This window comes from Anguilla rostrata, chromosome 2 (genome assembly GCF_018555375.3).
Source record: "Anguilla rostrata isolate EN2019 chromosome 2, ASM1855537v3, whole genome shotgun sequence".
NCBI classification, from domain to species: Eukaryota; Metazoa; Chordata; class Actinopteri; order Anguilliformes; family Anguillidae; genus Anguilla; species Anguilla rostrata.
This window is the reverse complement of record NC_057934.1, coordinates 22982904-22997521: the sequence shown is the minus strand read 5'-3', so window position 1 is coordinate 22997521 and position 14618 is coordinate 22982904. Positions and strand designations below refer to the sequence as shown.

General features: G+C 44.8%; 1 protein-coding gene across 3 annotated transcripts in view; it reads right to left on the bottom strand.

Moving 5' to 3' along the window:
- The window catches only part of atrnl1b (attractin-like 1b), a 268072-nt gene that overhangs the window by 18614 nt on the left and 234840 nt on the right, over positions 1-14618 (bottom strand). For 2 of the 3 annotated variants that reach the window (XM_064321326.1, XM_064321327.1), the window contains exon 28: positions 1401-1515. The exons of the other annotated variant lie outside the window; for it this stretch is intronic. In XM_064321326.1, the coding sequence (XP_064177396.1) occupies positions 1401-1515 (115 nt within the window). The remainder of the gene's footprint in view (positions 1-1400; positions 1516-14618) is intronic. 3 annotated transcript variants of the gene reach the window in all.

The window sequence follows — 14618 nt, the reverse complement described above, 5'->3', positions numbered from 1 at the left end:
AGTATTGGCTTACTGTAAATTCAAAACGCGCAGTCTTCAATAAAACAAACGAAGGTTGCCGTTGTTTCGTACTTTTCCCCCCATTTTTCTCTTTTCCATTACTCTCTTCCATTTTTCTCTCCCTGGACTCGCCACTCTTCTCCCGTCTCCATCTCATGTGAGTCCACATGCCAGGAAGAGTTTGCAAGGCGTGCAATGAAGTTAGGCCTTAATATCCTTGGCTACCGGCTGCTGGAGGAACAAGGCGCCCAAAGCGCTCCTATGATTAGAGGTGATCAAAGAACCAGGAAAGCTACGCACGACATCCTGCAGAGCGAGTCAAAAGAAGCAAGTGACTAGTGGAGGATCCAGTTGCGTGTTTTGGAACAGAAAGGGCGACCAGTTTCCCCTTTCCACCACGACCTCCACAGACTTCGCACTGGAACCCAGGAAACATTTTCTAACAACCAACCCAAAGCAAAGGACACTCAGGTAAGGCAGTAACTCTGGGCTTAGTATAATTATCGATGGACCGAATGTAGCCACATTTATGATTGGATGTACCTAACTGACCGTTATTGTGTTTTAATGATAAATGTAAACATTCCGTATGCTCGGTTGGCTCTAAGCCATCCACCGCGCTGCGTTAGTTTTAATATATGTCACGCACAGAACTTATCTTGCATGTGATCTATATTAATTACTAACCGGTCATAACACAGCATGTTGATCTCTATCAAACACACATATATAGCTATTCAGTTACCCTGTATCTCTTTGGTATGCTTCATACGCCATTGTTTCTCACTAGCTTTGTCTAGATTCAAAAACCCCTCCATCTTGTTCCTTTGTTCTCCGTAAACACGTGTACGCGGTACACAACCCCCTGTAGGAGAACATCCAACACTCCTCACACACATACTCACATGCACACACAAAACCTACACACACATGCACTCATAGTTTGTTATACATCATTGTAGAGAATTGGGCTTTGCGGTTTTGGGACTTTGTGTTTAATAAACTTTATTATATTTACACGGTTGTCTGTATTTATATTACCCTTGTTGAATTAAGTCAGCCGCTGCTAATCCAAAGAATTTAATAGAATACCTTCAATCCTTAGCTAAATCATTTATATTAAGTTAGTACTAGCTGAATGTATATTATATTTGGTTAAGATAGACTATTATTGAGTAATTTTAATAATAATTAATTTAATTATTAATGTGAATTGCCAATTTATAGTTTGTATATTTAATTATTATGAGACTGATTATTATATGCTAGCGCCACCTGTGAGGATATTGATGTATATCTTCTACAGTTTGGTGCCCCACTATGAGAAGTAGCGGCATGTCCCCTACAAGGCTTTAACCAGGAAGTTTTCCTGCAAGCGCGACTTTAATCAGTGTACATACCAGATTGGCCAGGAGGTGGCACTGTGGATGAGCCTTGAGGGAGACACATGAAGACGGTGAGCACAGCGGCCTTACCCCCAAAGCAGGGCTCCATAGCAATAGGCTTTGGGGCGCCCTGCAGAAAAAAACAAGGGGGGTGAGGTAGGTTGGTTAATAGAGGGGTTAAAGCATGGCTGAGGCCTTTATATTACCAGATATACAACTGAGAACCTCATCCTCTACCCTTCAGACATACCAGTTAACCTACAGAAAAGAAACTCCCCCTCTACCCTTCAGACATCGTACTAATGTAAAGGAGAAACTCACCTTCTACCCTTCAGACATGCCTACAGAGGAGAAACGCACCCTCTACTCTTCAGACATACCTACTAACCTGCAGAGAAGAAACTCACACTCTACCCTTCAGATATACCACCAGACTCACAGAGGAGAAACTCACCCTCTACCCTTCAGACATATTTACTAACCTAAAGGAGAAACTCACCCTCTACCCGTCAGACATAAATGGTAAATGGACTGCATTTATATAGCGCTTATACCCAAAGCGCTTTACAATTGATGCCTCTCATTCACCAGAGCAGTTAGGGGTTCGGTGTCTTGCTCAAGGACACTTCGACACGCCCAGGGCAGGGATCAAACTGGCAACCCTCCGACTGCCAGACAACCGCTCGTACCTCCTGAGCTATGTCGCCCTAGTAAACTACAGAGATATCCTATATATATCCTAGATATACCTACTCTTCAGATATTCCTACTAACCTACAGAGAAGAACCACATCCTCTACCCATCAGACATACCAAATGACCCACAAAGGAGAAACTCGCCCTCTACCCTTCAGACATACCAGTTAACCTACAGAAAAGAAACTCCCCCTCTACCCTTCAGACATACCTACTAATGTAAAGAAGAAACTCACCTTCTACCCTTCAGACATACCACCAGACCCACAGAGGAGAAACTCACCCTCTACCCTTCAGACATATTTACTAACCTAAAGGAGAAACTCACCCCCTACCCGTCAGACATACCTAATAACCCACAGAGAAGAACCACATCCTCAACCCTTCAGATAAACACACAAACCATCAGAGGAGAAACTCACCCTCTACCCTTCAGACATACCAACTAACCTACAGAGGAGAAACTCACCCTCTCCTCTTCAGACATACCTACTAACCTAGAGGAGAAACTCACTCTATACCCTTCAGACATAGCAACTAACTATCAGAGGAGAAACTCACCCTCTACCCATCAGACATACCAAATGACCCACAAAGGAGAAACCTGCCCTCTACCCTTCAGACATACCAGTTAACCTACAGAAAAGAAACTCCCCCTCTACCCTTCAGACATACCTACTAATGTAAAGGAGAAACTCACCTTCTACCCTTCAGACATACCACCAGACCCACAGAGGAGAAACTCACCCCCTACCCGTCAGACATACCTAATAACCTACAGAGAAGAACCACATCCTCAACCCTTCAGATAAACCCACTATCAGAGGAGAAACTCACCCTCTACCCTTCAAACATACCTACTAACCTAGAGGAGAAACTCACTCTATACCCTTCAGACATACCTACTAACCTAGAGGAGAAACTCACCCTCTACCCTTCAGACATACCAGTTAACCTACAGAGAAGAAACTCACCCTCTACCCTTCAAACATACCTACTAACCTAGAGGAGAAACTCACTCTATACCCTTCAGATATAGCTAACCTACGGAGGAGAAACTCACCCTCTCCCCTTCAGACATACCTACTAACCTACAGAGGACAAACCACCCTCTACCCTTCAGACATACCTACTAATGTACAGAGGAGAAACTCACCCTCTCCCCTTCAGACATACCTACTAACCTACAGAGGACAAACCACCCTCTACCCTTCAGACATACCTACTAACCTACGGAGGAGAAACTCACCCTCTCCGCGTCAGACTGTGGTGTGGGGATGGCTGGCTTAAGCAGCCACACCTGCCCTGGTCAAGCTAATTAGACCTGGCTAATCGGTTAGATAATTGGCCAGGCTAATTGGACCCAGAAACAGGGGTGGCTGCACCTGTGCGTAGTGAGGTAATCAGTGCGCACAGGTTAAATCTGCCATCCCCACTCACACAAGGGAGAGCCTCTGTCATGACAGTGTTAACATCTGCTCTTTGGCTGTACCATCTTGGCACCCTCAAAAATAAACGTAGATTGTTTGAACGTCGTCTCCCTGTGTCTCTGTGCTGGAGGGCCCTTTGGAAAGCCACTTCGGTGGCCTGTGGCAGGCTCGTTTGCCACACAGACATACCTACGAACCTAGAGGAGAAGCTCACCCTCTACCCTTCAGACATACCTACAAACCTACAGAGGAGAAACTCACCCTCTACCCTTCAGACATACCTACTAACCTACAAAGGAGAAACTCACCCTCTACCCTTCAGACATACCTACTAACCAACAGAGGAGAAACTCACCCTCTACCCTTCAGACATACCTACTAACCTACAGAGGAAAAACCACCCTCTACCCTTCAGACATACCTACTAACGTACAGAGGAGAAACTCACCCTCTACCCTTCAGACATACCAGTTCACCGACGAGAAGAAACTCACCCTATACCCTTCAGAAATACCTACTAACATAAAGGAGAAACTAACCCTCTGCCTTTCAGACATACCTACTAACCTAGAGGAGAAACTCACTCTATACCCTTCAGATATAGCTACTAACCTACAGAGGAGAAACTCACCCTCTACCCTTCAGACATACCTACTAACCTACAGAGGAGAAGCTCACCCTCTACCCTTCAGACATGCCTACTAACCAAAGCAGAAGAAACTTACCCTGTCCCCTTCAGACATACCACCTGACCCACAGAGGAGAAACTCACCCTCTACCCTGCAGACAAAACTACTAACCTACAGAAAATAAACTCACCCTCTCCCTTTCAGACATACCTCCTGACCCAAGAGGAGAAACTAACCCTCTAACCTTCACACATGCGTACTAACCGAAAGGAGAAACTCACCCTCTACTCTTCAGACATACCACCTGACCCACAGAGGAGAAACTCACCCTCTACCCTTCAGATATACCTACTAACCTACAGAGAACCTCATCCTCTACTCTTCAGACATACCTACTAACCTACAGATAAGAACCTCATACTCTATCCTTCAGACATCCCTACGAACCTATAGAGGAGAAACTCACCCTCTACCCTTCAGACATACCAATAAACCTACAACGGAGAAACTCACCCTCTACCCTTCAGATATACCTACTAACCCACAGAGAAGAACCTCATCGTCTAACCTTCACATATACCTATGAACCTATAGAGGAGAAACTCACCCTGTACCCTTCAGACATACCTACTAACCTACAGAGGATAAACTCACCGTCTACCCTTCAGAAATACCTACTAACCTAAAGGACAAACACACCCTCTACCCTTCAGACATACCTACTAACCTACAGAGGAGAAACTCATGTGTATGTCGTTAGCCCCTATGTGTGCATGTCTGAATTACGGAACTCATGGTCTTAATAATATAATCATTCCAAATGCTTATCTGTGCTTATTATTTTGATACAGCCATGAGCTGCAGCTGAGTAACTGCACATGTACACATTTGGATAATAATGACTTCACAATGACACAATAAAAATTCATCCAGAAAAATAGGGTGGAAAATCCAGCTAACACACCAACCACTATCTCACTGTATGTAGACCACTTGTATAGCAATTAGGAGTTTACAGAATATGAATAAACATAATTAATCAGGAATGCTTTTTAAGAAACAAGTAAGGCTAATGCCATTTTCACAGAGGCAGAGAAGTAGAGCAGTGCAAGCTGGGATTTATATGAGGGTCAGACAGCCTAAGACATGACAGTATTAAAGTATCCCTTATCAATGGTGTTCTTACTTATGAAGACAGATGAAAGGAAAAAGCACAGATATGCTTTGGTCAAATCCCCATTTTCAGAACAAAGGTTTCACTGCTTAATACATGGGCTTGGCTGTTGTCTAGGAACTCTAGGAAATTAAGTCACCTAAAGCTCTGGTTAGCCTTTACTGCTGCCTTCCTGCACATCTCAGACAAAGGCTCTTCCTCCACTGAGTTCAAGCAGAAGGGCGGTGGCCGCAATTCATCATAAAGAGACTAATCAAAGCTCGAGTCATCAATCTCATATTGACCTTACTAGGGCATTTGCAGGGGATATAATCGATCCGAGCTGAGCTGTAGGGCAGGGCTGTTTATTAACACATAAACACAATGCATTATGTTTTTAAGCCACACTAATTTGAACACAACATGATCTTTGCTCAGGTTTCTGATGACAGACTGAGTGAAGTGGATGATGGCAATGCTGCAGTCTCTCAGGTTCAGCTTCAGATGAGTATCTGTTTTTTCAGAAGAAAAAAATAACTAATTAAAAAATATTCAAACAATAATAGTGAACGAATGGTAACACTGGTATCGGAGAGATGGCGTAGCCTTATCTCCTGAGCCATTCACCACTTAAAATTTCCAAGGGAATTTAAACTGTCTGCATCTCAGCTGCGATGAAGAAGCAGACTTGTGCAGAAAGGCAGCAAGAGAACAAGCAACAACTGTGGTTGGGGGGTGGGGTGGGGGGGGCTGACTGACTTACAAAGTGCAGGGCCAGACAGGGTTGGAGGTGCTGAACTTGATGCAGTCTTTCAACTCTAACGCACATACACATACACGCTGCACACACGCTCGCACACACACTGTTATGGCCATTGTACCACCTGGCTATACTGCTTGCACCAAAGACCATCCCTTTACTTGCATGTGCTACCCAGGATACTTCAGAGCAAACTTATTTACACAGCATGTGACTCTCCCGGCACATTAAAGTGGAAAGGGCTGGGGGGGGGGGGGCGGTTTATAGAAGTTTCTTTCTAACATGCGGAGGCTCCGCGGCTGTTTTTATAAATCGTCTCTTAAATGGCTTTTCAACAACAGTAGCTGACAGGCCAGGCCCAGACAAATGGGCTTGTAATAAGCAGCGTTGTTCATATGCAGACAAAGTAATCATCCGATGTCAGGATAGAGCACAGCATCGACACATAACCCGTCACTCTCCATCTCTCTCAACACTTTATATCGGCTCATCCTCGCACAGTCCTATCGACCTGTCCTAAAATAACACCAAACTGTTGAGGAGGCAGCGTTTGCGAAAGCGTGTGTGCGTGTGTGCTTGCGTGTGTGCGTGTGCATGCATGTGTGCGTGCGCGCGTGTGCATGCGTGTGTGCGTGCGCGAGTGTGCGTGTGTGCATGCACGTGTGTGTGTGTGCATGTGTGTGTGTGCATGTGTGCATGCGTGCGTGTGTGTGTGTGTGTGTGTGTGCATGTGCATGTGTTCGTGTATGTGTGTGAGAGAGATAGACAGAGTGTGTGTGCCCGAGCGCATCACTGCATGCAGGTGTACATCTGTACAGAATGAAGAATGCAGGGTTGCAGTGTCAGAAAAGCTTTTAGGATGAAAAGCCTTGAAAGTTTGACTTGAGCGTGGCTGTCCCCATGAAGACAGAATTGGCATCACAGACATCTGTGAGACTCTTGAAAATACCCTCCTACAAACGGAGAGGAGGACAGATGGCAGGCAAAAAGCAAAAGGCAGGAACTGTGCTCTGGCCATCATATACTCATCTCAGGCAATTCAACATAAATCTATAGAAATAACAATAAAATTTGCTTTTTTTTGACCAAAAAAAAATTGACCAAAAAATGCTTTAGTCAATGAATCATCGCTAGTGTGGAGAACAATCAAACGGTAATATCCCTATCTCTCTTCTGCTACTTTCTTTTCCGCTCCTTCTGTAGCGTGTGCTCTCTCTGACTCTCTCTGTCTCTCTCTTACTCTCGCCAGAATAACATCGGCCTGACTGCTTCAGCAAGCAACAAATCCTGCCTAAAGTGCAAGTGGGTCGTATGGCTTTATTGACACCTATGAAAAATATCCAGAGGAAGGAGGGAGACAGATTGAAGGGGGGAGGGGAGAAGAGAGAGACGAGAGAGGGAATATTGACAAAGTGTGATAAAGCTCTAATTCATTATGTTGGAATCCTCCATCCCTCTGAGAAAACCCAAACACATTGCAGTGGCATCACTCAAACTCACTCACACACAGTTGTGCAAGCACCTGTACAATAACCAGAGAAACAAACAGGGGCCCTGGTTTCCCCCAGGAGACTGCAGCAGTGTCACTTTTCCCAGGGGGACCCTCCATACGACCATTTATTAGTTTAAGTAAAAACATGGCTCCCATCACTCTTCTGCCTCTGAGAACCCTGGTTTAAGCAGTCGCACTAGATGACACATAGCTGTACCTCACAGCTGCTCTACAGATGAGACACAGCTGTACCTCACAGGTCCTCTACAGACGAGACAGAGCTGTACCTCACAGCTGCTCTACAGATGAGACACAGCTGTATCTCACAGCTGCCCTAGTGATGACACAGCTGTACCTCACAGCTGCCCTAGTGATGAGACACAGCTGTACCTTACAGCTGCCCTAGTGATGAGACACAGCTGTACCTCACAGCTGCCCTAGTGATGAGACACAACTGTACCTCACAGCTAGCAATGACACCCAGCTGTACCTCAAAGTTGCCCTATCAATGAGACACAGCTGTACCTCACAGCTGCTCTACAGATGAGACACAGCTGTACCTCACAGCTGCCCTAGTGATGAGACACAACTGTACCTCACAGCTAGCAATGACACCCAGCTGTACCTCAAAGCTACCCTATCAATGAGACACAGCTGTACCTCACAGCTGCTCTACAGATGAGACACAGCTGTACCTCACAGCTGCTCTACAGATGAGACACAGCTGTACCTCACAGCTGCTCTAGAGATGAGACACAGCTGTACTTAAAGCTGCCCTAGCAATGACACACAGCTGTACCTAGTGATGACACTTGTACTGCCAGACAGCTGTCCTCAGCGATTCTAAAAATTTTAACAGGCCATTGACACCCTGTACTGTAGAGACTTGACGTCAAGAGCACTAGCGATATTAAATTCTCGCCCACAACTTATCAAAAACTCACATCCCAACCTTTTCCCCTGAAATTTGCTATCGATTTCATTTCTCCAGGGGGAGCTATTGATTAGAAGGAGCAAGTCTGGCGGATATAGACACGGATCACTGTGGATCTACAGCGCACGCAGTAGAGACATAGCGGAGATACAGCAGAGACCTGCGGAACGAAGATAACGGAGATCACATATGCAGTGGTCTCAGATTACACACCAGAGACACACACACGCACGCACGCACGCACGCTCATGCTCACACACACACACACACACACACAAACACAAACACAAACACACGCACATGTACAGACACACACACACACAAACATGCATACATGCAAGTTATACTTCAAGCATCAAAACAGTTAATTATCACCAAAGCATGTTTGCACTACAAAAGATATACAGAACAATATTCCCAGAGAAACATGGCCAAGGTCTTCTGTAAAGTGTATTGTGACAAATGTTTGGAAAATGCACTGTACAAATAAATTACATTTGACATGACAAAACACAATTTAATACCACTGAGGAATATATGAAATAATAAACAAATGCAAGCACGTCAAAGCTGTCCAGAAATGGCCTTTGCGGTATTTTTCCATTCAGTCTCAATCTTCAAAGTTTTCCCTCAAGTACAACAGTGTAGAACTGTGCACACAGAAACAACTATGAAAGGTCAAAGGTCAAGAGACATTGAACAACATTCTTCATGGACTGTCTCAGACCATGAAGAATGGTGCATAAGCACCATGGAGTTTGTAGCTTGATCCAAGTGGTAATTATCACATACAAATCCCACACTGCCTACAATAGCCAAATCCTTCTGAATGCCAACTTCCCAACCGTTTCTAATTACATTCAAGCCCTAATTAAACAGGACAGTATCTGCTCCAGGATAATGGTAAGGCTAATATTGATCATCTGCCAGAGATATACCCTTGAGGTCATTTTTTACAGATGAAATTTGAGCTGCAAAAAAAGATATGCAACTCCGCAATTTTTCCCGATCTCCCCCCCCGACAGACCTTTTGATCTCTGAACAGGCAAAAGGACATGGCTATGCTTTATCAGAAAATTCCTGAAAAGCTATTTCGTCAGAGAGGAGATGATGGAAGCGTCTTTGTAGAAGCTCTCCCCGGAGAGCTCTGCCCCTGGCCGCCGTCCCACGCTAAGCCCAGGTGAAATGAATTATCCCGCTGCGGAGAGAAGACTTTTTTTGCATGGCTTTCCGCACCGAGTCGGATCATATTTGGGTTTGCGTGTCCTTTTGTTAAACATGCAGTTGATTCCCTGGATAAATGTCACGGCTGCGTCCTTATCAGGGAGTGGAACGGCTGTACGGATCAATGCAGGTCGTACCCCGGGGGCAGGACATCCGTCGTCTGCGTGAGCGTATGTGTGTGTGGGCATGTGTGCGCACGTGTAAAAATGTCCATCTGTGTGTGTAAATAACTGAGTGTGTGTGAATGACTGTCTGAGAGAGAATACATTGTAGCATATTAGCATATGTGTGTGTCCATATGTCCATAAATAAATATGTGGATTCGTGCATAAATAATTGAGTGTGAGTGAATAATTGTGTGAGGGAGAGAAAATATGTGTGTGTGTGTGTGTGTGTGTGTTTGTTCACATGTGTAAATAAGAGCATCGGTGTGAAAATAAGTGAGCATGTGTGAATAACTGTGTGTGAGAGAGAATGTGTGTCTCTGAGTGTGTGGGTGTGCATACATGTCTAAACGTGCATTTATGAGAAAATAATTGAGTGTCTGTGAATAAGTACATGTGAGAAAGGATACAATTCAGCTTTTTTGTGTGTGTGTGTGTGTGTGTAAATAAATATGTGCATTTATATGTAAATAACTGAGTGTGTATGAATAACTGTGTGCGTCTGTCATTTTTCTTCCCCATTTGGAGCAAGGTCATCTGTATTAATGACTGCTGACCCTGAAACTCCCTAGTGGTTTTAAAGGTGTAAAACAGAAAACATTCCCTTTGCTTTTCCCCATCTCCAATTCCCCCAACCCCCATCTCCATTTCCCTCTCTTCCTCGCCACTCTTTCATTACCTTCCCTGCGGCAGTAAATCCCTGGGATTGAAAAATAAATATGCCATTAAAACATTAGAGATGAAGTGGATTCAGGTGTTGTGGGGGGGGGATGGCGGCACGTGCGTGTGTGTGTGGTGGGGGGGGGGGGGGGGGCTCAGCATGGGCCTTGCACACAGACTTCATGAGGGATAAAGGACAAAGCGCACTCAAGGATTAGTACTCTATGAAAAACATACTATACGCACGGAGTCCACAGGGAAGCAGACTCAGCCTGTATGTGTGGCCGGCCTTTTCATTGCCCACCACTGTGCTGTACTGTTCTGTACTGTGATCCCAGTGCATCTATATCAAACCCTCTCCGCTTTTCACCCCTGTCAGAATAAAGTGTGGAAAAATACAGAAGAAAGCTGGACTGCCCGTTCTCCTTAAATAAAAACGCTATGCACAAGATGGTTGAAACACACCACATGCAAGTGTTAAAACACGCTTTGCGTGGGAGGTTTAAAACACTGCACACAAACACACACACACACACACACACACACACACCAAAACACGCTATGCAAACCATGGTTAAAATATGCAATGCAAAAGCGGGCTAAAGGATGTTACTGTACATATGAGGAGCAAACCTATGACTGTAGGGTTAGAGCATGCTACACACACACACATAAGTGCGGACACACACACACACACAAGGTTTTGCACATGTTATGGAAATTTATTTTAAGGAACATCTTTACCAAGCTCCCACAGTATCAAATTTGTAGTGCATCAGCAGGGCTTGACGCGACTGGCTGGTTGACAGAAAACCTGCTTCTCATCACCAGTGTCCCCCTCTGCTCAGTCGGGCCCCCGCCACACGCAGCTTTCCCGCACAGGCTGAGCACGAGGTCCGCTACCCCGACTCCACCTCTGAAGCAGCGCCTTGCGGCTCCAAGAGGAGGGGAGTGCATTTCTCCCAAACCAAAAGAGGAGGCTGCCACAAAGACCGCAAACATGTACACCAGGCATTCAAAACTGCCAGAAAACAACTGAGGGTTAGAAAGCACTATACGTGACCGAAAATACATGCTACGTGCCCAAGGGAAAATGCAGACTACACGGCCCATTAAAACCTTGGGCAACGCTCAAAGATGCCCGCACAACCATATGAATTGTGCTTCGGAGGTACAGTTAGCACTGCAACCTTGAATGCCATCATCAACAGAACAGTATTTAACAGCACAGCCATGTGGCACACCAGCACTCCACAGTGGCAATAACACAAGCTTCATAACAATTACTAGAGGCTACTGCTGCTGCCCAGATTAGCCGCAGAGTGCAGGGCATTACTGTGAAGGTGCTGAGAGTTTACAGTAAGAGCATCGGTAATGACCAGCAGGTCTGCACTTACAGCAAATGAAGGGTTGTAAAAAAGTCTACCGTGAGATTTAAATGTCTCTCTCACTCACTCCCTCAGTTCAAATTCAACATGCTTTATTGGCATGAAGTACATACTGTAAATATTGCCAAACCATTATATACATAAAAAATAATGCACAGCTGTGTGTCACTTTCTCTTTCAATGACTGATTGACTGACCAACTGACTGTACACTGCAGAACTGCCTGGCAGCCTGAGGGAACACTGACAACCTTAAGGGAACACTGGCAGCCTGGGGGAACAAAGGCAGCCTGAGGGAACACTGACGGACTTAATGGAACAGTGACGGATAAGGGAACACTGACAGCCTGAGGGAACACTGAAGGCCTGAGGAAACACTGACAGGCTTATGGGAACACTGACAGCCTGAGGGAATACTGACATGCTTAAGGGACACTGACAGCCTGGGGGAACACAGGCAGCCTTAAGGGAACACTGGCAGCCTGGGGGGAACACAGGCAGCCTTAAGGGAACACTGACAGACTTAAGGTAATACTGACAGCCTTAAGGGAACACAGACGGACTTAAGGGAACACTGATGGATAAGGGAACACTGACAGCCTTAAGGGAACACTAACAGCCTAAGGCAGGGGTCCTCAATCTTATCCAGAAAGGGCCGGTGTGGGCGCAGGCTTTTGTTCCAACTGGGCAGGTACACACCTGATTCTACTAATCAAGGTGCTTAGCAAAGATTCCAAGTGGTTGATTAGTAGAATCAGGTGTGTAACCGCTTGGTTGGAACAAAAGCCTGCACCCACACCGGCCCTTTCTGGATAAGATTGCAGACCCCTGGCCTAAGGGAACACTGACGGCCTGAGGAAACACACTGACAGGCTTACGGGAACACTGACAGCCTGAGGGAATACTGGCATGCTTAAGGGACACTGACAGCCTTAAAGGAACACTTACAGGCTGAGGGAACACTGACAGCCTCAAGGGAACACAGACAACATGAAGGAACACTGACAGTCTGGGAGAACACGGAGAGCCTGGCCAACCGGTAAAAGCACATTGTGATTATGGAATAACAAAAATTTTATAATCTCTGTTTGGTGGCATCTCTGCTTTTTTTGTATCAAGAGCACAAGTACAGATGTACCGTTAATGTACTGCTAGGGTAGAAGCTGGCACTCTGCCTGGCTGACAATCTCCATTAGACATCCATACTCTTGCTTTTTATGCATCAAGAGCACAAGTATGGATGTACCGTTAATGTACTGCTAGGGTAGAAGCAGGCACTCTGCCTGGCTGTCAATCTCCATTAGACACTGACATTAACATTAAGGGTGTCGGAGAATCCCGTAGGTAAATTATGCAGGAGGCAGACATGCAAGTGAGAATAAAATTTGACGGAAACTTTAAGAGGAAGTAAAACTTTAATTAAACCTGATTCCGGAGGAACTGAAAAGTAATTGAGAGCAATTCAGGTTCACGGACCTGGAAACCCGCAGCGAATAAATCAAGAGAAATAAAAACTAGGGTATTAAATGTGGAAATGATTTCAGAAAGCTGACATATCACAGCCGGGAAGATAAACCAAGAATGGGTTTATGTGTTAGACAGGACAGGGGTCACAAAAAAAATTTGACCTGAGCAACGTGAGCAATGACATAGTGTAGAGAGGGGGTTCAAACAGTCCCAGGTCTGATGTCACCATCCAAATGGTGTCAAGTCACAGAAGACCCCAATGACAGTGCTTTGGGGCATGCGCTGTATTATATTGAATACTAAGAAAATAAAATCTTTAAAGTCACAGGGAAAGAGAAGTTAAAGCAGCACTAGCTTCCATGATATGAAGCATACACAAGTGAAACAAATCTTTTGGGGAGAATTTTTTAAGGGCGGGGAGCCATTTTGATTGACTTCAAATGAAAAAAGGGAGGAATGTGGGCTACTACATGAAAAGATGTTGATTGGGAAAGAATGGAAAATTGACAGACACTTAATTGACATACATGCCCACTTCTACCCAATAACATAAAATCTAAAATAAATTTGTTTTCCAGGAAGTGGAGGGAACACAGCTTTGGAGGGAAAATACACAAGAATTAGAATTGCACAATTTTTTTGGAAAACATACTTTTAGACGTCCTTGTGGTTACTGAGAATTGACTAAATTGATGAAAAACCTCATTTGGATTTCACTGTGACTAAAAATTCAAACAGAAATGTGCAGACAGCCCAAAGCTGCTGAAACACTGATCACTGTCCAAATATTTGTGCAACACCCAATTCCTGCTTGTTGTTCAAACTTTGATCAATACTCAAAGACTGCTCACTACCCAAACACTGCTCATTACTCAAACGCTGCTCACTATCCAAACACTGCTCACTACTCAAACTCTGCTCACTACCAAAAAGCTGCTCATTCAAAGTGCTGCATGCTTTCTGTAGCCAAAATGCTATTCACTCCCCAAATGGACCATGAAATGTGATGACTTCCCTCAATTGCCTTTCAGAATGGCACCCCAAACAGTGCTGCATTTTATCATGCTGTCAAGGCTAAACGAACTCTGCGTAACAGCGACAGATGTTGCTTAATTAACTCTTTGTGGAGAGATAACATCCAAATTTTATACATGTCACCATGAGCGCTTCACAAAACAAAACAAAACACAAAAACACAAAACAACAACATCCATATACAGGGGGAAACCCTAAATCC